Below are 22542 nucleotides of genomic sequence, written 5' to 3'. Positions count from 1 at the left end.
GGAAAACAGTGAGAAACAATAAATGCAAAAGGAAGGAGCGTGCCTTTGGCTGTGGACCTTTTTCTTTGGTGCACTGTCATACTTTCCTTTGGGTACACTGGAAACGGTGTTTGCCCCTTCATGTGAATTTATAGATGAGTAATGACATCATCCCAAAATGCGGCTTGCAAATACCATTAGCAGGAATTAAGAATTGTGAATGCAAGCATACATACACATCCACACAAATACTGACATTTATAAATAAAATGTAATATATATAGCAAATATTTGAGCTGAAGCAGCGTTAAGCCTTCTATTAAGTGATTACTAACGTAAAGTCCAATAGCTTTTCACAATAAACCATCCCTAGTGGCTTTTACAAGGTGCTGTTCTGCTATTAGTAGTTAATAACATTAATTGGCTCATACTTTCTGTGCAGAAAAATGCATTTCAGCCAAAAAGTCTATTGGTTTTTTGCCCCCCCCTTATTGCAACACTTTAGAAGGCAGTAGAGGCATATGTTAGGAGACAGAGGGATGCCACCCTGAGTCTCTGTTGATGTGGCAGATGTGACATTTGGGGACTTGGAGGGCTCCTGTCTCGGTTGGTGCTGCCGGGGGGGTTCATGCTCTCTGCCATGTGGTAGGGAACCACCATTCATTCACATTGGGCTCAGGGCTTTTTTCCTCTCCCCGCCGCCTCCAGTCCAAATACATATTCATGTTTTGGGCACATCTCTGAAATTTTATTTCCTTTTTGAACTTGTCCTTTAGCATTTATTGAGTGAAGAGCCATGTGAAGGCACTTAACTTGTGCTTGACAATCAGGGGAAATTAAATTTAGCAACAGAAAGGTAAAGAAACTCATTTGTATTAGGCATTATGAATGTTTAATCCCAAATTTGCTATTCCTGTAGTTAACCCTGTTGACATTAGCTGCTCGTACAGTATCAACGAAGTACAAGAATGAGATATTTTGGGCTTGAGGAATTAGTTAGGATGAAAACTCAGTGTCATGAAAAGAGAATAGAGATTACTTGTAGAAGCCAAATAACATGGCTTAGGGATTTTGTCTCTGAACTTTTTAAACATTTTATAATTAGTAAAATATTAATTCCCTAAATAAAGAATAACTGCACAGAGGGAGCACTCTGCTACTTTACTGAATATTGGGAAGACTCTCCTCATGAAAATTCTTCACAAATAAGAGTTTTGGAATTAGTATTTTCAAAGAATTTTCATAGCAAGGATCACTAAAACCCACTAATTGTTCAGCTAATGAAAATACTTTCGAGCGAAAATGGTTCTATAAAGCAAAATAGCCTCCATTTGGAGGTAGCTTGTCATCACCCATCCAGACATTGGGAATTTCTCTCGTATCGCAAAACTTGGAAGACTCAATATCTTGTAAAAAATAAATAAGAATTTACTGGGGTAGTCTCTAGTTCTTTGGACTTTATTTAAATACCTGCAGTTCATTTATACTGAAGGAAAGTAAAATGAATCCATACCTGGAGTCATGCATAAAAAATGCTTCTACAAACCTCTTGGTTTCAACTGAGGACAATGCAATCATTTGTTTATAGGAAATGTCACTTTTATTTTTCATCTTGCAAATCTGGGAAATTTCCCAGCATGTGGTTTTAGCGAATGGAGAACTTAGCTTGGATGCATGTGCTTTTGGCTTAGTCTTTTGACACAGCAGTGTTTTGGCTTTAATTGCAATAAATGTGGTAACGCGAGCAGAGATTCCTGGTCATGATAGCTTCTTGGAAAACTGCCAACGATAGTGAAAACACGATCTACGTTTAAAGAATGGTCAGGGAAAGAATTTCCAGGTGAAATTGTCATTTTAATTGGTAACCAGCACAGTGTTTCCTTGAAATGAGATTTCTGAACTCCTGTTTTTCCTACTCTAAATGGCTGTAGGAAATCAGTTCTTTTTTGGTCATTGCAAGAACCAAAGCCATTAACTTAAAAATATTAAAATGCTCTTTTTTAATTTTAATATGTGCCTTTTTCTTTGATTCTAGAGCTGTGTTCTTTTTGCAGCCTACACCCTTGTGCAATGTATTGCATTATTGTTTCACACTGTAATTTACTTACAATTGACTGGAGTCTAAAAATAATCATCTGCTCATGTTTCTGTCCCCTAAGCTTAGCTATTAACTTGCACAATATAAGTCTGTCAAATACGAGAATGATTGATCTAAGTAAGCTCAAGGAAAAGATGTTCAAATGCTCCCTGTTAACATGTAAATTACATTAACATAATCTTGAATTAATCATATACACTAGTCTGAAAATTGCTTGCCTTTTAATATAATGGGAAAGAAGGTACAGAGGTATTTTAGCTATGATTGTGCCGCATATTGACAAGTGTGTGCAAAATACAGTTGCCTTCTGATAGATGATTCACGGCCCGTCTCAGCTCCTAATTACTACTTGAAGGTTAAGAGGAAGTCTCCTGGGGCCCCTGAAGCGTGCCACGCTGTTGAGCCTGCAGAAACATCAGCATCGAAGCTGGTGTCCTTGGGAAGCATCCAAGCTCCTAAGCCAAAAAGGTCGTCCCAAGCGATGACACAAGGCCAGCTCGGAGCCCAGCGCCAGCGCGTGGCAGCCCTGCTCCTCTCCTCGTCCCGTCCTTTCCATGGGAACGAGCACCAAATGCTCTGCACGGAGAAGCACCAGCGTGTGACGCAACAAAGGGCACACTTAATGTTTAGTCCAAATGCTGGCAGTGCTGTAATTCATAAACAACTGTATTTAAAGCTAGAGAGCTTTTGCCTTTAGAATACCATGTGGTACTAATTTCTTTTACTAGTTTGTCGTCTACGCTAGAATAAAAGGTAGAAAAGAGACCACCTCCAAAAAAAAGTCAGCTTTTAAATTTTAAGACTTTGCGAGTTATTGGGAGTTTAGTTGCGAACAGGCATTATGTTCTGCCAAAAACTGGGATTGTTTATGTCTAATTGTACTTTCAGACAGACAAATAAGAAACAGCTGAACCGTAAGTGGGCTCAACACAAATTAATTATTGTGTAAAATAAACACTTTTGTTGGCTTGTGTATCACTACAGGGGGTTACAACATCAATGATGTCACCTTTTACTGGACTAGAGGAAATGATTCAGTTCGAGGTTTGGACACGCTCCGACTGGCACAATATACAGTAGAAGACCACTTTACCTCGGTGTCCGAAGCGGTGTATGAGACAGGTAAAAACACCCTTCTAACTTTCTAGGTATAGTTCAGCATACGGCTCTGGAAACAGAGCAGCATTAAGCAGCTGCTTTCTCTGCACATTGCTTTCTCTTAGGATGACAGTTTTCATTTTCTGCTAGATTACGTTCTTGAAACCATACATACTTTTCCAGCTGTTACCAGCACAGACCCAGCTAATGTAAAGGTTGAGAGTTTTTGAGCATTTTCTTGGAGGCTACGCATTATCTAAAGAATGATAAACAAGAGATGTACTACTACTTCCACATAACGTCAGAGAGCGTTCTTGTGAAGGAGAAAGAGCCTGTAAGTTGGGCATTTGAACTGCAGAGAGACCAGGGACCCTGGGTATCCAGCTCGGAACAGTTCCCAGCCGTCCTGGAAAAAGCTACTCCGGCTCTACTAGGCAAGTCAAAAGCCTCTATTTACCCATGGGAATTTCCATGATTACGCTGGGTGCTTTTACAACTGCAAGAAGCTGGGTTTCATGGCTAGTGCTTGCCAGAGTCACTCTTTATCTGCGGTAGCCTCTCTCCAGCCTGGTGGGCAGCAGAGCGCAGGTTGCCCAGCCTGAGGTTCCTCTTCCCAGGGAAGGCTCAGAAGCATTTCCACAGACCTACTCTTCTGCTGATCTTAGGGAACTGCTATAGAAAGTTTCCTCTAACTGCAGGACTTAACCTTGTGAAAGAGTCTGCTCCTCTTCATTTTCCAGAGATTTCAAAAGGGCTTTCAAAGAGTTCAAGACCTGCCAAGCGCTCTGTGAGCTACTCTTAGGTTCTTCATTGCTGTTCTTCACTGCATATGCAGTTTCTCCTCTGCTCAAGTCAACATGCCAACCGAAAGGGTGATCTTTGAAGGAAGACACAGACATCCTTCAGAGCTGTAATTTCACCAGAGGATATGTTATTCATTCTCTGTTCCATTGTTGGGTATTTCTGCTTTAATAATTCATCACAGAGGAACCTTATGATCTAATTTCAAGTACTAATTCAGGCTAAAAGTCAAACTTCTCTACATGGATATAAAAGCAGAAATGAAATACATACTACTAGGCTCCAGGATGACAAAGTATCTTGCTACTTATGTAAGTGACATCTGCTTGCCTTCCTCCTCTTTACAGCTTCTGGGTAAGCAGCATCAGGTTCAATCAAAGGAGAATAATCTGTTACTGCTGTTCTGCCCAGAAGGGTATTAGGGCCTGTTCGTCATACAGGACAGAGGAAGAGGAAACCTGCTTAATTCTTACCACCTTCTAGCATAGAATCCAGACTCTAAAGCCAAAAAGAGTTCTATTATTTTTTTACCAAATAGAATAAAAGCAATTTCCAACTATAGCTGGAAGGGCATGATCAGATGAGGTGTGCTCTTTTCAGTAAATGATGGTATCTTCCTCCCTTTGTTGGCAGTAATCATATGTATAAAGTCAAAAGATGCGTTTTCTTTTAATTATACATTTTAACACATGCAACTTAACTCCATTAAAGTTCCCACACCTGCTTGTCTCGATTCTTCTGTTCAGGAAAGCCACGTTATGAAGTGTTATGCAGTACTTTCAAAACGAAATCTCATAAGCCTCTTGATTCTCTATTGAGTCATTATGAGTTAGGTGCTGTTTTCTGCAGACTTTTTTTTAGGAAGGCAGTGCCTACTGTAGCCCATATTGAAAGAAAAAAGCAACCAGATAATGGAACTATGCAATCAATTTAGAAATGAAAAACGATGCTTGGCATTTCCTTAACACCATTAATGGATATCTGAGAGTGTTTTCTAAACAGCAGTTACATTATAAATAACAGCAGTTTATAACAGTTACAATTCACAAGGCTAAAGCTAAAGATACGGCAGGAGAGCCGTGTGTAGTATTTCTTAACACAGCAAAAAAAAGCAATCAGGATTTGATACTCTGTGAACTTGAACAGGCAGTGCAGCTGCTGCGCAAGTGAAATATTGTACAGCGATGCAAAACCCAAGTTCCCATGCAGCCACCGACAGAGCCAGATTTAAAACGTGGTCAGCAAAATCCCCGCATAAGTAACTTCAGTAAATTTAAGAAAAGGACATTGTGGATTAATCTTGTTTATAGAACAGCATGTATCACATAATAGTAATCACATTATTGTAACTACATAATAGTAAGTCACTTTGAATAATGTTAGCTAGGCTGCTGGCTAGGGTTTGGTGTTGATTTTGTTCCGGTACAGACCAGTTTCATTCTGGACGTAAGTAAATTAATTGCTAGAGCCACTTCCTACATGTCTTTTAATTATAGCCCTTATTCTGCATATACTGATACACTCTTGGACCGCAACACCATGTACGCGCATCAGTGGCTCTTGGGTTTTTATTTTAGCTGTCTAGCCAACACCACCTGCATTCTTAGAGTGATAAACAGTGATGTAAAAAGCTTACATTTCTTATTGGAAAAATATAAAAGCAACAACCGTTACGGTCTAGCTTTTTGTGTAAATAATCTTAGAAATAAGGCTGGAATAGACTTTAAGAATCCATTTAATCTATTCTCATGTTGCAAGGCAAGGTCTTCTATATCTACAGCCTACATCCTGACAGATGTTTCTAGGAGTAAGTTAGACAAACCTCCAAAGTGTCTGCTTCGCAGCCTCCTTAGATGATCCCCCCCCCGCCCCCAGTGATTTTTGCAAGCATATTTTCCTCATGTCTGATCTTGATCTCCCTTGCTGCATTTCAAGCCCATTACGTGGATATGGAAGATAAATTTCCTGCTATTTTTCATCAGCCCTTTCACTATTTCACGACGCACATATCTTTTCTCTGACCAACACTGACCCCCCCCTTCGTATAAACAGTTTTCTAGATCTCCTGTCTTTGCTATTGTTCTCCCATAGAATTTCTCATATTTTTGCTGATGTGCAGCACCCAAACCTGGGTACCCTGCTCCCATCAGCTATCCTCCATAGAGGGAAGGATTTACTTAATGCGTTTCATGAACTCTAGCCCTCTTTATCCATTCTGGGTTGATATTTGCTTCTCTTGCAGAAAATTATCGTGCATTTTTTGACCTTGTTCAGCTTGCAATTCCGTCGAGTACTCGTCCTCCTTTATTGCACTGTAGCTTTATTTGGGGTGCTGGCAATTCCCCTTCTGAGTGCAGGACTTTGTACTTGCTTTTGGTGTGTTGCGTCTTGTTTTACCCAGGCTGGTTTCGATAGTTGTTGAGAATTTTGAACTCTAACCCTGTTCTCCAGTGTGCTAACGCTCCCCTCTTAAAACAACACTCGGTATGTCATGATGTTTGTTCCCGAGGAGCACTGGGCACAGGACACACCTCATGTGTTCCTACTGGATAAATGCTTCTATTTTCACGGCAAACGATAGCTAATTAATCTCAATTAACATTTTTAATTGGAGAAAGAAGCATAAACGTCGTTTAATACTTGGGGCTAATTGGCTGTTGATAGCCATATTTCTGGCCAGCAACTTTCCTTTAGTCTTTCTCTCACTACTGTAACGCTCCTGCCAAGTCTTCAGCAGCAGCAGCGGGAATGAAGAGGCTCAACTTGCCCAGGTCTAGTCTCACACCGAGTCTTCAGAAGGCAGGGAGAGTTACCTCAGGCAGGCAGGGCTCTCAGTGCACTTCCCCGCTTAGAAAACTGTAAAGTCAGCAAAACGGCATATTCAAATGGTGTTATTTTGGCAGAACAGAGGGAAAGAAGAGACAGAAGCATAAAGTCAGTCTCCTCTCCTTGATGCACAAAGACAAGGCACTTGCCCTCTTGAGAAAAAGACTGCAAAGGGAGCTGGATGCTGTTCCTAGTCTGCAGTCACTGCCAGGATTTTGGTGTTCATCACAAATCCTGCTTTAGCCTCCTTGAGCTAGACGCCTCGTCAGACCTCGTTTGGCTATGAAGTGATGAAACTCTGCTGACCCCTGGCCACTCCACGTTACTGGCGTCTCAGGTGGGAGGTCACGACCAAGCCATTGATAAGTTGCTCTCATTTATAACTAGTGATCTGAAAATCAAAATGTATATAAACTATAAAGGGCCTATAAGAGTGTATAAATGTAACTCCTACACAGAGTGTATGTTCGTCAGCCAGTGTCTTTCTCTTGAAATAGAGGCATTACCTCGCTGTGTCCTACAGGCCCATCTGCAGTTTCTCAAGGCTCGGGCGATGTCTTAGTTAACAATCAAACTTTTCTAGGATTTTCATGTCTTTTTTGAGGTATGGTACACTGAGTAACTTTTCTCATTCCCTTTATCAGTTCTTTTATCTGTAATTGCTCTCCAGTTATTTCTGAGAAGATGTTCTTTGCCGTACAGGGCTTGCAAACAACCTCAGAACCCTATTAAGTATAATCTTATCTGGTGGGTCTTTGGTCAGCCTCATCTGAGATTCAAGCAGTTACTTATGCATATGTATTTGTTACCATGTTATGTTGAACTTACCTATCTGAGCTCATATATTCGCTCTTCGGAAGCAAGGTTTTCCACTTGAGTTGATGGCAGAAAGTTTTTCCATCGTGAGTTGTTTTTGTGATGCTTCTGCAATGTAGAACTGTTTAGAAAGGAAAGAGTTTTGGAAAATGCATGGAAAAAGTTACAGTAACGTAAAAACATATGGAAATGCAATGAATGGAATGAATATCAAGGACATTAGAAAAGGCATTTTTTTGTTAACTTCTGGGAAGTTCTTTGTAGTATAGACAGAAATACACATAAACACTTGGAAAACTTTCTGTGGCATAATTTTTTGTAAGGTTTTTTCTACAGGTAAGCTAAATGGATAAATGTATCTCCACACAAACACTACATGAAAGGGTTTGTTTCATTCTTAGGAAATTTGAATTTCAAACTCATTTTTTGTAAAGCATTTTTGTGAACATGAAACACATGTTGAGAAGCCTGGTCTGATCTTTCATTTCTTTTAGTTCACCTCTGAAAAACAAATAGGAAAAGAGGTAGTTTATAAGATCTTGAGCGTGAAGAACAGAAGAGTGATTGTTCTCTGAGGGAGGGACAAAGGAGCTGTAATAACGTATTAACCATCTATATTGGTACTTGTAGCATCCCGCATCAGTCAGAGAATTGCATTTCAGTTGCACATCTTATTTGTTGGGTAAAGGCGCGGACACTACTTGTTCCTTAATGCCCATGTTAATTGTAAATAAGCAATAAAAAATTGCATACTGAAAACTACCTTTTCAGCACGTAGTTAAGGCAGTAAAATTCTATTTAAGGCTTTCCTGTACTGTGCCCTTAAAAGGTGCAAGAAGAGATAAAAATGATGCATTGGTAGAGTTGGACTGACGTGCTTGTGTGAGATGTACATCACACATTTTAGCTGGCACCCAAGGGGTCAGCATACATATTTCATGATGGAGAAGAATGTGCTCTTTGTGCCTGACTGCACACCCTGTGCAGGATACCAAAGTGCCTCTTATGTAAAGTGGTGTGGAGCAGTCTGTTACTGGAGTAGAGTTCATCAAAAAGTCCATAGGAAGTAACTGTGGGGAAGATGCTCCCATCCCGTAACTCTAGAGTGGAATTTAGGAACTACTGACAGCGTTTGTAGAGCATCTGTCCTTCCTTCAGGCGCCTCTGCTGTGACCGTCCCCTGGTCAGAGGGCAGCAGGAAAGAGCAGAGATGCAGCGTTCTGTCATCGACCGGGAACAGACGCCGTAGAAAAATGGGATAATCAAAGAACGAATGACCTAGGGTGATAAGGAGGCCTGTTTGTTTAGGTTTATAACTATTTCTCAGGCAGTGCAGCAATAGTCAGTGTTGATAAAATCATCAGTATTATGGCGAGATCTGTATGAAGAGTCAGATAGGCAGTACTGTAAACTAGAATATTGTTTTTAGAAGCCAAAAGCCAAAATTCAAAGGCAAGTTATAAAGAGGAATAAACTACCTTTTTTTCCCCTTCAGAAAGATCTGCCTTAGCCCTATACCTACACCTGCTCAGCTGCTGCGGAGGAGTCTATGCTGGTATAATTTTTGTGATACTGAAACAAAAGTAGTCAGCTGGAGCCAACTGAAATTTTATTTCTTTAACCCCTTTCTACTTTCTAGGGTACTCTTCTATTTTTTCTTTTTTTTCTTTTAATTTTTTTTTTTTTTTAAAGCAGTGGAGAGTGTTAGAGTGGGTATAGAGACTATATTCTGCTATCTAGATTTTTTCTTCACCTACAAGCTGGAGCTACTGTCTAGTTTTGTATTTCTGCCCTCTAGTAAGTTCTATGAAGCCCAAGTAACTCAGCTTAATCTTTCACTGTGGGGTGATGACCTAAGTAGAACACCTCACCTTCTGGTGGGTTTGGAGTATGCATACTGACAGTCATTTAGGTTCAGATTCATCTGAAAAACTGTTCAACACGGTAATTTGATACTTTGGTAAGTGCTAACACTATGCCTTTGCCGCAGAGTTAGCTGTCTGCACAGAGATTATTTCCATCGCGCTATCAAATTTAAATCAGAGCAGTCACACACTGAGGTGACATCCCTCATGGGCCAGAAACTCAAAAGAAAAAACATTTCATTTTAATGAAAATATGTTGTTGTCAATAAGACACAAGCAAGGGGCAAACTTGACAGTTTTGAGGAGTTAGCTTGAGCTGTACTTGAGTTAGCTCTAATAAAGCCAGGACTAGGATTATGGGAACCTGCTTCGCTTTTGATCTGACTGGTGGCACCAGAGCCTCAGAGGTGCAAGTCAAAGGCAATGAGATACAGCATTATTCTCTCATATGCAACTCATGTAATAGGAGCAGCAAATCTGTTTCTCTTTAAAGATGATAACTTCTGGTACATGTAGAGTGTAGATGAAAAAAGGACTGTATCTTCGTTTTGTCCCCTTGCTCATTTCTTTAGCATGATAAGTATTGCATTGCATGCTTTTTCTTGACGACTACTTCTTCCTTCAGTTTATTACAGGAGGAGCTCATATGAATTCTATATATAGGTTGCTTCAAAATTTCCATCATAAAAGCTCTTCTGAACTCTTTAGAGAAATGCTGACACTATTATTATCATGTCCATGATGTATCTTTGGATTCTGGCAAGCAGAAAGCCTTAAGGTTAGAGAAATGCCTTTTCTTTGTTCCCCAAAAAGCCACTCAGCTATAAGCTGTTACATCTCTATTTCTCTTTGTTGTTCACTTTGCTTCGGGAATTTCTGGCATCAGGAAAAATAACACAAAAGAACACAGGAGCATTCAAAAGGCTTGTCTACACTTGGAAATTGCGGCAAGGTGGCAAAGTGTGACTTTCAAGTTTGATATTTTGAACTAACCTCCTATGTACACACTTGGCTTTTATACTAAGGTGAACGGAGATACAGTTTTAGGGCGCTAACGAGGAGAGGCTATTGCTGTATAGCTATTATCTATCAGCTAGTTCGGAGTTTTCCTCCTTAAAGGTAAGCTCTGAGGCTGAACCACAGGAGCTCCCAAGTGGCTGCGGTACTCTGCAGGAAGCACGGTCCAGTCTCTTCAGCCCCCTTTGCTGGGTACGTGGCACCACATCCTTCCCTTTGGGCTGCACAGAAACACAAGGCAAATGACTTTTGTGGCGGATTCAGTCTCCTGCTGACGGCTGGCACCCTCTGCGCTCTCACACGGGCTCTGGGTTGCCACCCTTCCCTCACTCAGGGTGGCCCTGCCGTAGTCCTTTGTGTGCTGGTTGCAACCATGGCACGGCAATGATGGCTTTGGGTATAAACACCGCAGAGAAAAATCTTGTCTTTCTATTTGAAGTTACCTGTTTTGAGTTCTAGTTAAATAGCAGCCTAGAAGATTGCAAGCAAAATTAATAAAATCCTTAATTTTTATAAAGGTCTTAAATGCTTCCTCTTACACACTAGGAAGCCACAGATTTACAATTGCCTGTACAACCCTAATTCTCTTTCCCTAAATGTGCTTTATGCTATAGTCTTTTATTGTACCGAATGAGTGTTTTTCCACAGCGCTTGATTTAGTGCAAGGATGAGTGCAGACAGAAGCAGAAGTAATGTTGCACAGTCAGCTGTAAGTTTTGCACTTCGTAACTTTTGAGTGCTTTACTTTGGTCTGCTTACACTTAAAATCAATTTTTGTGGGCAAAATGACTTTTCCTGAAACAACTGCATTGGTAAAAATCACAGTATTGATAGAGATACACTACTGTAACATTCCTCTTTTCACATAAAAATGATGATAACAGTATAAGTCATCTTTGTATCTCCTGCCTCGTGGAGAGAGTTAAAGTCTACCGTTTGTCTTTGTATCCTTTTCTGTATCAGTCTGAGACCTGAAGAACTCAATATGTTGAATTTACAAAGAAGAACCCCAAGTACAGTGTATTTGTACCTTCAGGAGGAGCAAGAGCTGACTACCAGAGAACCATTTAGTCCGCTACTGAAAAGGCGGAGTCAACATGACAGGAATCTGGAGTCAGATTAAGATCAGAAATTAGGCATCCATTTTCAACAGACAGAATTATTTTAATTGTTGTGCCAGGCTACTGAGAGAAATGGTGGATGCTGCATGTCTAGATATCCTCCCGTTGGGTCTGGATGTCTGCGTGAAAGGTGGACTCCGTTCCGATCCAAGTGATTGAGTTCAAAGCAACTGAATAACTGGGGAAATGTAATGACTTGTGATTAGTGTCAGACTACATAATCTAGTGATTCTTTCTGCTTTAAAGAGTTCTATGAAACCTTATTGTCCTCTGGATGCCATTTATACAATACTTTTAAAGATGGAAATTTAACCATCCATTTTCTAGCCTGGGAGCAAGAAGATGTTTCTTGGCATCCCTTACTTGCACTTCAGGCTTTTAAAAGTACTCTTCTTGGACTCCACGTCTCACAGCGCACCTGAGGGATGCACAAATAGCCCATCTATGCATATATGGTTGTTGCTAAAGTGCATTTACTGTTCTGTAGTTCTGTCCTTTCTCACAGCACTCAGCACTGGAAACAAATACAGGTCCTGGAGATCATAATTTGTTGGATTAAAATAGATGAAGCCAAAGCTATCTGACCACAGTATACTCGAGCGTTACTCTCTCGCTGATATTCTGGTTCAAAGATTTTGTTTACATAATGTTTTTTAAAAAAAACTTAAATACTTGAATACTTAATTCTGAACTTTGCACGTTCAGTCAGAATAAAATGACTGTTCTGTACATTTCAGCTAGTAAAAAGCAAGCTTTTGCCTCTCTCTGACTGGTAACAATATCCGATCCTGCACTTTTGTTGCCCAAACATCGCCAAATTTTGCTCGGTTAGTGAGCTGGATATCCAGTTCAGGCTCTGCTTACCAGTGTGCTGCTCCCCAATGAAACCCAATTCTGTCTTTCGACTGTGGGCCCAAACATTCATCTTCTGGAAGTCCCTCATTTAGAAGCAAACCATTTGCGCCCCAACAGTGACACTGCTCACAGCAGCGCTACAGAGTGCGCTAATGTAAAGCAGAACTGGATAGTGAAGATGCAAAGACACTGCTTGTTTTTAAGTGGAATATAAGAGGTAGGTCAGCGGGACCAGAGAAGGTGCCCTTGATCCACACCTTGAGCAACAGTAAATGAAAAGAAAAGCCAAATAAACCAGATATATGAGGCAGTTAAAGATAAGGACCCATGCTAACTTCATAAAATTACAACAGTTATGATGCTAGTTCATATAATAGCTCATTGTGGTAATTTTTTATGAATAACCACAGCTAAATAGATATGTGACTTCAAATTTCCTTGCATTGTGTTATATAATGAAACATCCTTTCCCCACGTTCATGGATTTATTTTTTCCTTCACTAATCCTCAGTGAATTTCCAATTCAAGACATCTTTAATGAAACTCTGAATATGGTGACTGGGTGTTATACATTTTGATTTTTTCCTTCAGTTCAATTTAGAGTCTTCATGATAGAATTTTTCAGTGCAGTGCTTGATTTTTTTTTCAAGCTTGTTTGTTAAGCTTTTGCTGCATTGTAATGTGCAACAGTAATACAGGTTGTTAATTTGAAGAACTTTTTATGAATTGCACCTTCACAATATTTTTTTTTTCTGCTCTTTCCGCAGGACGTTACCCAAAACTAGTGTTCCACTTTGAACTCAAGAGAAACATCTTGTATTTCATACTGGAGACATATGTACCATCCATCCTGCTGGTTGTGCTCTCCTGGGTATCGTTTTGGATAAGCCAGTCATCAGTTCCAGCCAGAATCTGCATAGGTGAGAAGCCGATAAAACAAAACAAACGAAGAGCTGGATCATTAAGGTGCTTTCTTTATTGCACGTACATGGCATCCATTTCCAAAAGTTGCGAACGCTTCTGAGTTTTATGGAATTACTTTTCTGGTTTGCCATCTGCCGTACATCGTGCAGATTCCCCGTAAAGCTTCTTAACTAAGAAAACGTCTTTGGGAGCTGCAGGAGAGTTGGAGCCTGGGGAGGCTGCTGAAAGCAAAGGAAAAAAACTCAGTCATTTTGGAAATAATTTCAACATATTCAAACACGTGGCATGCACAGACAGAATTGTGAGGCTTTTGTGAGGTCTGATGATACATACTAATTAACGCGTGAATAACAAGAGAATTATAAGAGATTAAATATAATTTCAAATAAAGGGTATTCTGAAAGGGAAAGAATTCACATCAGTTCTGATCAGAGTGCAGGTGGGGTGGGAAAACCACTCCTACACGATAGGGAAGAAAGAAAGCTTGCACATCAAATGGGGCCAGTGGGCAACTGCACCAAGGAAAGTGATATCTGAATGTTTTAAAAGGGAGCATTTGCGTCGTATTGTATATATCGCATAGCAACGTGTTAATCATAAACACCCATTCTAAGACACCAAAATCTCTCTCATTTGAACTTCCAGTCTTTACAGACATTCTTCATGAGTGTTTTTAAGCATTTAACTTCAGAAACGCAAGTTCATTTGAAAGCCTTCTCTCCAAAACACGCCACGCTAAATGCTGTGGCACACTAGGAGTTCACAGAGCCAGGAAGAATTGTCTCGCAGCAGGGCCCTTGCAGTAGCAGCTCTCATTGCTGTCTGTTTTATCACAACATAGTATTTTTTACATTCCACAGGTGTTACCACAGTCCTTACTATGACAACACTGATGATGGGAGCCAGGACTTCACTTCCAAATGCTAATTGCTTTATAAAGGCAATTGACGTGTACCTTGGCATCTGCTTCAGTTTCATCTTTGGAGCTCTGTTAGAGTACGCCGTGGCTCATTTCTGCACTCTGCATCGACTCGGTTCAAAGGAACTTCCAAAGGTATTTTAATTCTTTGATTATTGTCCTGCAAAACAGGCTTCAATCATACCTGCTAGAGAATGAATTATCTTAGCACTAATGGTAAATGTATTTAAGGAAGTTTCTATTTTAGAATAAGGACAGTGAAAACAGAATAACCTTGAGGAAAAAGAAAAATTGTTTGTATACCTGGAACTTTTTGGAAGAGGTCAAACTGAAACACCTTTCCGTAATGATTCCCTCTGTTGGCATGGACTTTACGGCCATTTATCAAACAGTATGCTAGGCGTGTCACAAAAATCATAGGCGCGTCTCTGCCCAGCAATGGCATACACTTACTTGCAGTTCAGAAATTTGACTGAACTTCGCGACTTGATCTTACTGCGATACAGGGGGAAAAAAAAAAAAGATTTTATCACATTCTGTTTATGAAACTTGCATGTGCATGGTACTTGAGTCAGTTTACTAGCAGGCAGCTTCACGTATTAGGTGTATCAGATCCCTCTGTTCTTCCGCTTACACCTTCTCTTTCAACAGCTGCAGCTGAAGCTCAGACTGGGATCCACTTTCTGTTCTGTATCGTTATTATAGCAGCACTTTTTCCTGCTCCACCGAGCTTCTCAGAACTCTGAAATACTGTGAAATATACTTGAAATGAAAAGGGATCACTTCAACACAGGCATTTTTGAGTCTGCTGGTTGTCAGCTTGCTGAAATAATTAGGACAGGTTCATGAAGAAGTTTTGTCACATCTTCCATCTCCAGTGTTTAGCGCTGCTTTCATAAGCAGTGAGAAAGAAATCACAAGGAAGTTGGAAGCTGATTGTCTTGCAGCTTTTAATTACGGAACTGAATCTAATATGCATGATAGAAAAGAAAATTTTAAGCAGCTTATAAAATTTCTGGACGAGTAGAAAAGTAAAACATGGAAAGTGAGAATAACAGGGAAAAAAAAGCAGGAAGAAGTTTGGTTGAGAGCTGTAGGGATGAACTGCCAGAAGAAAAGATTATTAACTATTTAAGATAAACTAGAACAGAGCATCACAAATGCTTAAGCAAAGCTCCTTGGTAGGCTCAAGAAACAGGATATTGAGTTCAAGTGGAGAAGCTTAAAAACAATGAAGATCAGCCAAGATGTTTTGTGGGGTTTTTTTTTGGTTTGGTGTTTTGGTTCTTTTTTTTCTTTTTTTAACTGCTTAGATAGTAGAACAATTAATATGGGATTTTGGCTGTTCGCATGAGAGGGGTTCTATACATGCACAGGGATGTGTTCAAAGCTGTCCTTTGATGATCTAGAAGTGTGGAGAACAACTGAAAAATGGACACAAAGCTGAGCCACCCCATGGGTTTTAAAAGACAACATCTAAGGGGGAATGTCTGCAAATGGGCAAATGCTCGTTTCGAATGAGGATTTGAGTAGAAAGCCTGAAAGTAATTTTTCTTGGCAAGGTAGCATCAGTGACAATTCCCTCTGAGCATATCCATCTTGTGAAGTAAGTGGTTGTCATTTTGCTCATAAAGCAGGAAAAAAAAAAAGGCAGCTTATTGAAGGTTTCGGTAAGAAAATAAAGTGTTTCATTGCTTGGATGATTCAGCATCTTTGGATCTGTGAAGGGCACTTAGGACCACCCTTGCCTTCACCTCCCTGCGCCAGATTCCCTTTCAGCTGGGGCACGTGCACTAGTGCTTGCAGGTGGGGCAGACATGGGAACTCAAGGACTTGAAAGATGTGGGGTAAGGGGAGGAACAGCCCTAAAATGAGGAAGGAAGAAAGACTTAAGTCACAGTTTTGTGATGGTCGTCGTGACCGACAGGGGTGGTCTGTCACTTCAGGCACGTTCCTGCCTTTTGCTGTGCGTCAGGAGCGAGCAGCCCAGTCCAGCTCACTTCTTGCCCACACAAACATATACGGGAAGGGGGCAGTTGGTTGGTCCTAGATAACTCAAGACTCTGTAGAATAAAGGAAGTGCCTGTCATGTCCTTTTCCTCCTGTAGCCAAGGACAAGCACCGCTTATTGAGCGGGGTGCTGTGGAGAGCACACCTGACTTGTATTTCTCATTTCTCACTGAAAAAAAAAAACAAACCATTGCAAGGACAGAAGTAGCAGCTAAAGTCTCATGTCACTGTCTGGCAGCTACTTAACATATTTCCGTGCGAGTATCGTCACTATAAATGTTTTCTCCTCATTATCGTATTCTCTTGTGGACACAGGTTAATTAGAAATCTCACTTCCCAGTTTGTTATTCCCATATGAGAGCTGATACAAAATCTGCACTCAGAATTATGTAAATAAATGTAGGAGGTGAATTGAAAATGTCACCCTCTGCCTTGTACAGGAATTAGTTGTACTGGCTTGCTTTTTGGTTTGCTCTTTAAAGCAGCCGGGCACTGACATATCATGTTCTTTTGAGGCCTTTGGGGTCTCCAGTTTAGAATATGAGGTAGTGAAAGAGCTCCTCATATCCACGCTCTCGAGGTGTCTCGCATCACGTGAACCAGGACCCACAGAGACAGCTTCAAAGCTAACGGCAAAAGCAGAGGAACCACCTGCTGCAAGGCGGGTCAGGCAAAACGCGCCATTCATGTCAACATTCACTGACTGCCCAAACGGAGAGGTTTCCTCTCCAAAATCCTCAGTTTCTTCTCTTTCATACAAAGGTGTGAATTGTGTCTCCTATAAAACAGAGAAATTCTCCTTGGCCTTCCTCTGTCTTTCATCTAAGCCGCTCCCTTTTGGTCAGAATGGAGGAAAGTTTGAAAACTGAAAATAAGGTTACAAGGGGAGTGTTCAGTCTCCGTGGCGTTTCTGGGCAAGCATCGTGCCGTCTTTCTGAACACCGCATAAACACCAGGTGTGCAACACTCTAGGTTGAAATGTTTTTAATCTTGAGCATCTTTATTATTCAATGGGAGTGACAACTTTCCTCAATTCTGTTGGCTGTTGGATGTCAGCAAACACTTCAGTCAGTATAAACAGTGGCCACAGTGGCGGGTGCCACACCCGGTGCTTTTCGGGTGACGCTCAGTACCTTTCCTGGGTGCAGTTGATCTTGTATCCAAACAGAGCCCTTAGTGCCAGCTGCCATTTTCTCATTGACAGCTGGAATCCGGAGAAAATAGAGTGTGACATTTAAAACTAAAGCCACAGTTGAACACTTGCAGCACAATTTTTTTAATATAATGTAAACCAGCTTAATCATTCATCACATTCAGTTCTCCATAGCGCGTTGGAAAAGTCCCTTGACAGTCCCAGTTTATAAGACTGTAGTTCTTTATAAACTAGGAGTTGTGGTTCTCCTCTATTCCAGCTTTCTCCTTTTCAAGCAGTGTGACGGGGCTCTCCTGCTGTAAACTCCTCTCTGTTCCGTGAGAGAATCAAGTACACATGCACCACGTACGGTATTTTCTGCTTAAGTAATAACTGCCTCTTGGGAAGCAGAAAGGAGTTAAGAACAGCCTAATAAAGCATCAGCCTCCTGCGAATTGTTCACATACGGTTGCGTGAAAAGAAAAACGGCACGTACGCGGGTGTCCTTTCGTGCTCTGCAGTAAAACTAATTCTGTACAACTTTTAGCTGGCCCTACCTGAGGGACAAATAGACTCTTACACTGAATAATGCCCCAAATCCTGCCAGTTTTGAAGGATAGATGTTGTTTTTCTCTTTTATTTTTTTTTTCCCCCTAAAAAATGAGCAGTGGAAAAAAAAGTTGGGGCTCTTCTGACAGGTTTCTTTATTTTATTAACTTTTGAAGCGCCGAGTGCATTCATTAAGCTGCCGCTCCGGTGCCTTGTTCCAAGTGCCAGGCGCTGCTGACAAAGGCTCCTCTGCCGTCCCCGGTGCTCGCCTCAGCTGGCTGAACTTTTTGAAGCAGAAGAGCCAAGGTATTTCTAACAGAGTTAGGCCCCCAAGTAAAACTCCAGGTTTGAGGTTTAGTACTACCTGGGGGGATTGCCTAAGGTTCAGGCTGGAATTTTTACGGATTGATCCTCTTAATGCTTTATGGGGAGATTTTTATCCTGGCCTTTGGTTTCCAAATTCTCACGTAGCTGCGGGAGGCTCGGTGGAGGATGAGCGAGGTTTTGTAGTCAGTGTATTTTTAGGATGACACGGTGTGTTGAGCTACGTTTATCTCTCTCAAATAAAATATACTGGAATTTTTTTGGCAAATTGAAAATGAAAAGCAGTAATAATCCCTTTTTCTAGCTCCATCTGTTCTGCTTCACTGATTCACAGCAGTCTGAGGACATTGTCCAGACTCCACTTTAATTTTCAAGGACATTACTAATTTTAGAGGAAGAAAGGCTCAAGAACCGTGCCGTCCACAAGTACCCTGGGCAGAAGAGCAATTCTGCACCGGTATGGAGATCATTCAGGTGGCTTAATGAGCTTTCTTTGACTTTAATAGCTGGGAGATTTCTAAATGAGCTTTTTGTGAGGCTGTACATCTTAACTTTTCTAAAGTTTGTCCTTGTCTGATCTATTTCTTCTCATGATGCAAACGGAAAAAGAAAATTCCTCAGAGGAAAGAGATTCTGCATTCTACGTTTCACAAATAAATTTTTAGCCTGCTCTTGCTTGTATGCCACTCATTGAGTTGGCAGGTAATAAAATCATCAGGAGAAGATTAACGTTTATGTACACCTGCCTGAATTAAAATGACCCCTCCTCCAACTGTACAAATTTAGGTTTAGTTTAGATACAAAGCTGGAGCCAATCTTTGTAGCTTGGATCTGCTGGTATCTCTGCAATACCCCAAACCAAACTAAACACCCCAGAACTTTCAAGAAAGTTTGCGTTTAGAGCTGAAGCTGCAGCTGATGTCTAATCCTGAGTCCTCTGAGTCAGTAACAGAAAACCCACTGACTTCAAAGGGTGAAGATTTCATACATGAACTTCATGGCTCCGAGCCATTTCTAATCAAAGGAAGAAAACCCACCAGAAGGCTTATACACCATTCTCCAAAGAGCTGTCTTGATGCGGTGAAGCACATAAAAATGTGTTTAACCTTAGCATAACTTTGAACTTAAAGTATGGGTTTCAGGACTTGAAAGAAAGCAGTACGAGCTATTTAGTATTGAATTACTTGTGGGGCTTGTCCCTCTTTATGATCCTCTTTTTTTTTGTATGCTTTTTTTCTCGCTTATTTGGGTTTCGGTTATTTTTTTTTTTTTTGGAAGTAATTTGATTTTCATCACAAAGCACTGGGAATAGAGTAGCCAACTGCACAAGGAAAGTGTCTTGTATTCCGGGGTGTTTGATTTGGGGTGCAACCAGCTTTACTAGCTGGTTTGGCAGCTCCCACACCTTCTCCATCTCCAGACTGGGGCTTTGCTTTACCCATTTTCTAGACACTGACCTTTGCCAGGATTTTCCCTGAGCAGAAGACAGCTTATTGTTGTGCATTTCATGGATTTGCTGCTGTCTTAAGTGGGCCATATTTGAACAAATCCAGAGCTTAGTGGGCCATATTTGAACAAATCCAGCTTTGCTCAACAGCCCTGCGAAAGCTTTTGCAGTAAGATGGTGTTTAAGTCAGTGTTTTTCCCGTAAATTGAGGCTTTGAAAGCTGAAAGGAGCTGACTGGTGTGTGTAGGTGCTCGCCCTTGAAATCAAGGAGTGAGCTCCAGGAGGAGTTTGTAAGAAAAATTGTATTATTTGCTGCAGCTCTAAAGTAAATAGGTGATGAAAAATGCACTGAAGTACCTGCTATTTTGTTTCCTGTCAGGATGAGGATGAAGAGGCTGAAGAAGAGAGGAATGGAGTCCTGGCAGCAGTGGCCAACAGTTGCAGTGCCCCTGACAATATGATCGAGACCGACTCAAACAAGAGCAGCAAAACCAGCATCAATGGAAAAAAGGAGAAAAGTAAACGCAGTGGGTGTAGTTCACCAATGTCGGTAATGAAAAGACTTTTCTGTATCTTTGATTGCTTCCATGTTAAAAATCCTTACCACATAGACAACTATGCCAGATTTTCTTTCCCGTTATCATTCATCATAATTAATGTACTTTATTGGGTATATTATCTGTATTTCTAAATGTTTTAATGTTTAAAATCGGTTTAAAGTTTAGAAAGTGGCTGTGGGAGGGGAAGCTGCAGAAGAATGAAGAAGTTGCATTTGGATAAAGGGATGTGAAAGGACATGCCATCTTTTCAAACATTTCTACAAAGTTTCTTGTTAACTCACTTTTCCACTGTTAAATGACTGTCATCCCAAACTGACTTTCCTATTAGCATGCATGTCCCATATTAAACCATTTATCAAAGGCCAGTAAGTCCTTTTAAAATATTTTAATGGTCAACTTTTTGTAAAAGAAGAGTTATATTAAACTTGTTTCTGAACTGCATTGAATACATTTAAAAATAAAAACAATGAAGTGTTGTTTTCCTGCAATGCTTTCAGTATTCAGTTCCTTCTAGCTTTGTCAATAATGCATAAATTTTCCAGATTATGTAAGAAAATGTATAATTGCAGATCACAGTGTTTTTGTTTCATAGCAAGAAACAGCTTTGAAGGCATGGGATACCAACACAAACCAAACAATATATTTATCTTTGTAAAGTCACAAATATGTATTGAGACTCTTCCCTACTTCTTTAGACAGAAGTCCCATAGGCATCAATGGCTTTTCTAGATAAGTGCAGGTCAGAATATAGAAATGGACTGGAGGCACAAGGTTTAGATCCAGAGAGATATTTTTCCCAAGTGAGGACAGACTTAGGTGTTCGCCAGTTCTTAATGGAATATGGCCATTATTCCTGACGTTTATACTCCATATACTGCTCAGTCACAACTGCCTGGGTAGCTATTATGCAGAGGAAGAACTATATATGCTTAGTTTTCTGTTTAGGAAATTCCTTGAGTCACTTGCCATTAAAAATTTCATGTAAAGATGAAAAAGTTTGCTTCTTGAATTGAAAAGAAAACGCTGGGTATGCAATAACTTTTGATGAAAAAAGGGAAAGTTTTACACGGATGAAACTAATGACCCACGTGAGAGAATGGTTACACTTGACGAAAAGCCAGAACAGTCTTTCTGAGTGGGTGCTGCATTGACAGATACTAGAAAAGTTATTGATGTGGAAACCTGTTCCTTATACTGCAGTCTGGAAGTTTAGTTAGTTGCATGTATGTGTATAAAAGTGTATATCTGCTTTTTATAGACTGTGTACATTGACATTTACGGTGATCTGACACACTGCACACATAGAAATGTATTAAAAAGCCCCCCTAATATTGAGGCTCCGATACACCTTTGTACCCGTGTGCTGCCTGCGAAGGACACCGTTACATGAGAAGAAGGAAAGTGCAAAATACCAGCATGGGTTAGGTTTGCCCCTGCTCACATCGAAATCCATAAAAATCATTGCATACTGGTAAACAAGTATTAGGTCAGTAAATCCCCTCAGTATTTTTATTTTCTAAACGGGTTGTGTACTGAAAGCTTGTTTCTCTACTGTTATCGCTAACACCTTTTGCAAGGCTTATTGAGGCAATGCGATGTCAAGAGCAGTCTAGTGGCTTTTGGTACCTTGTGGCTCTTCTGACATTCATATAAAATCAAATGCATTCAAGAAATCAAACCAAGACTGCCTGTATGAAGGACAAGCAAAAAAAAAAAAAATTTTTTTATTTAACATCCTGTTGTTGCAGATTTGACCTTAAACCCTTCATTCAGGAACAGATTCTATGAGATTTTTTTAATGGAAATGAGGCGTGGAACTGGACTCTGAGATCTCTTTCCAGTTCTTACTCCCATAAAATTCACAGAAGGCATGTGGTAAAGCTTTGTACTTAGTTTCTTAATTTTGAAATTTACGTTAATCTTGAATCTTTTCAAATGAGTTATCCACATGTTGCAAGTTACCTGTTTTCGTAACACTAAATTTGGGAGTTATATTTACTACAAGCATAAAGTAAGCATTTAGAGTTTTGTAGCTTTCCATTAACTTGGAGATAATTCACCTTAAATATTCTTTTAGAAAGCTGTTGAAGGTCTGGACAACCTTATTTACATTGCATTAACTGATAACAGGGTCTGTTTTCCTACTGATGTGCTTGCTAATTGTCGGCAGAGTTCGACACTGAAGTCCCCCATGTTTTCAT

At 40.4% G+C, this 22542-nt stretch overlaps 1 protein-coding gene across 1 annotated transcript in view; it reads left to right on the top strand.

Moving 5' to 3' along the window:
• LOC141745212 (gamma-aminobutyric acid receptor subunit pi-like) overlaps positions 1-21324 on the top strand; it is a 38982-nt gene extending 17658 nt beyond the window's left edge. Inside the window, exons 7-10 of the mRNA XM_074592513.1 lie at positions 3062-3199; positions 13244-13396; positions 14261-14454; positions 20161-21324. Of these exons, the coding sequence (XP_074448614.1) occupies positions 3062-3199; positions 13244-13396; positions 14261-14454; positions 20161-20472 (797 nt within the window). The 3' untranslated portion in view covers positions 20473-21324. The remainder of the gene's footprint in view (positions 1-3061; positions 3200-13243; positions 13397-14260; positions 14455-20160) is intronic.
• The last annotated feature ends 1218 nt before the right edge of the window (positions 21325-22542 follow it).

Source organism: Larus michahellis, chromosome 6, assembly GCF_964199755.1.
Source record: "Larus michahellis chromosome 6, bLarMic1.1, whole genome shotgun sequence".
In the NCBI taxonomy this organism is placed as follows: domain Eukaryota; kingdom Metazoa; phylum Chordata; class Aves; order Charadriiformes; family Laridae; genus Larus; species Larus michahellis.
The sequence above is the reverse complement of the archived record's forward strand: the minus strand, read 5'-3'. Positions and strand labels throughout refer to the sequence as shown.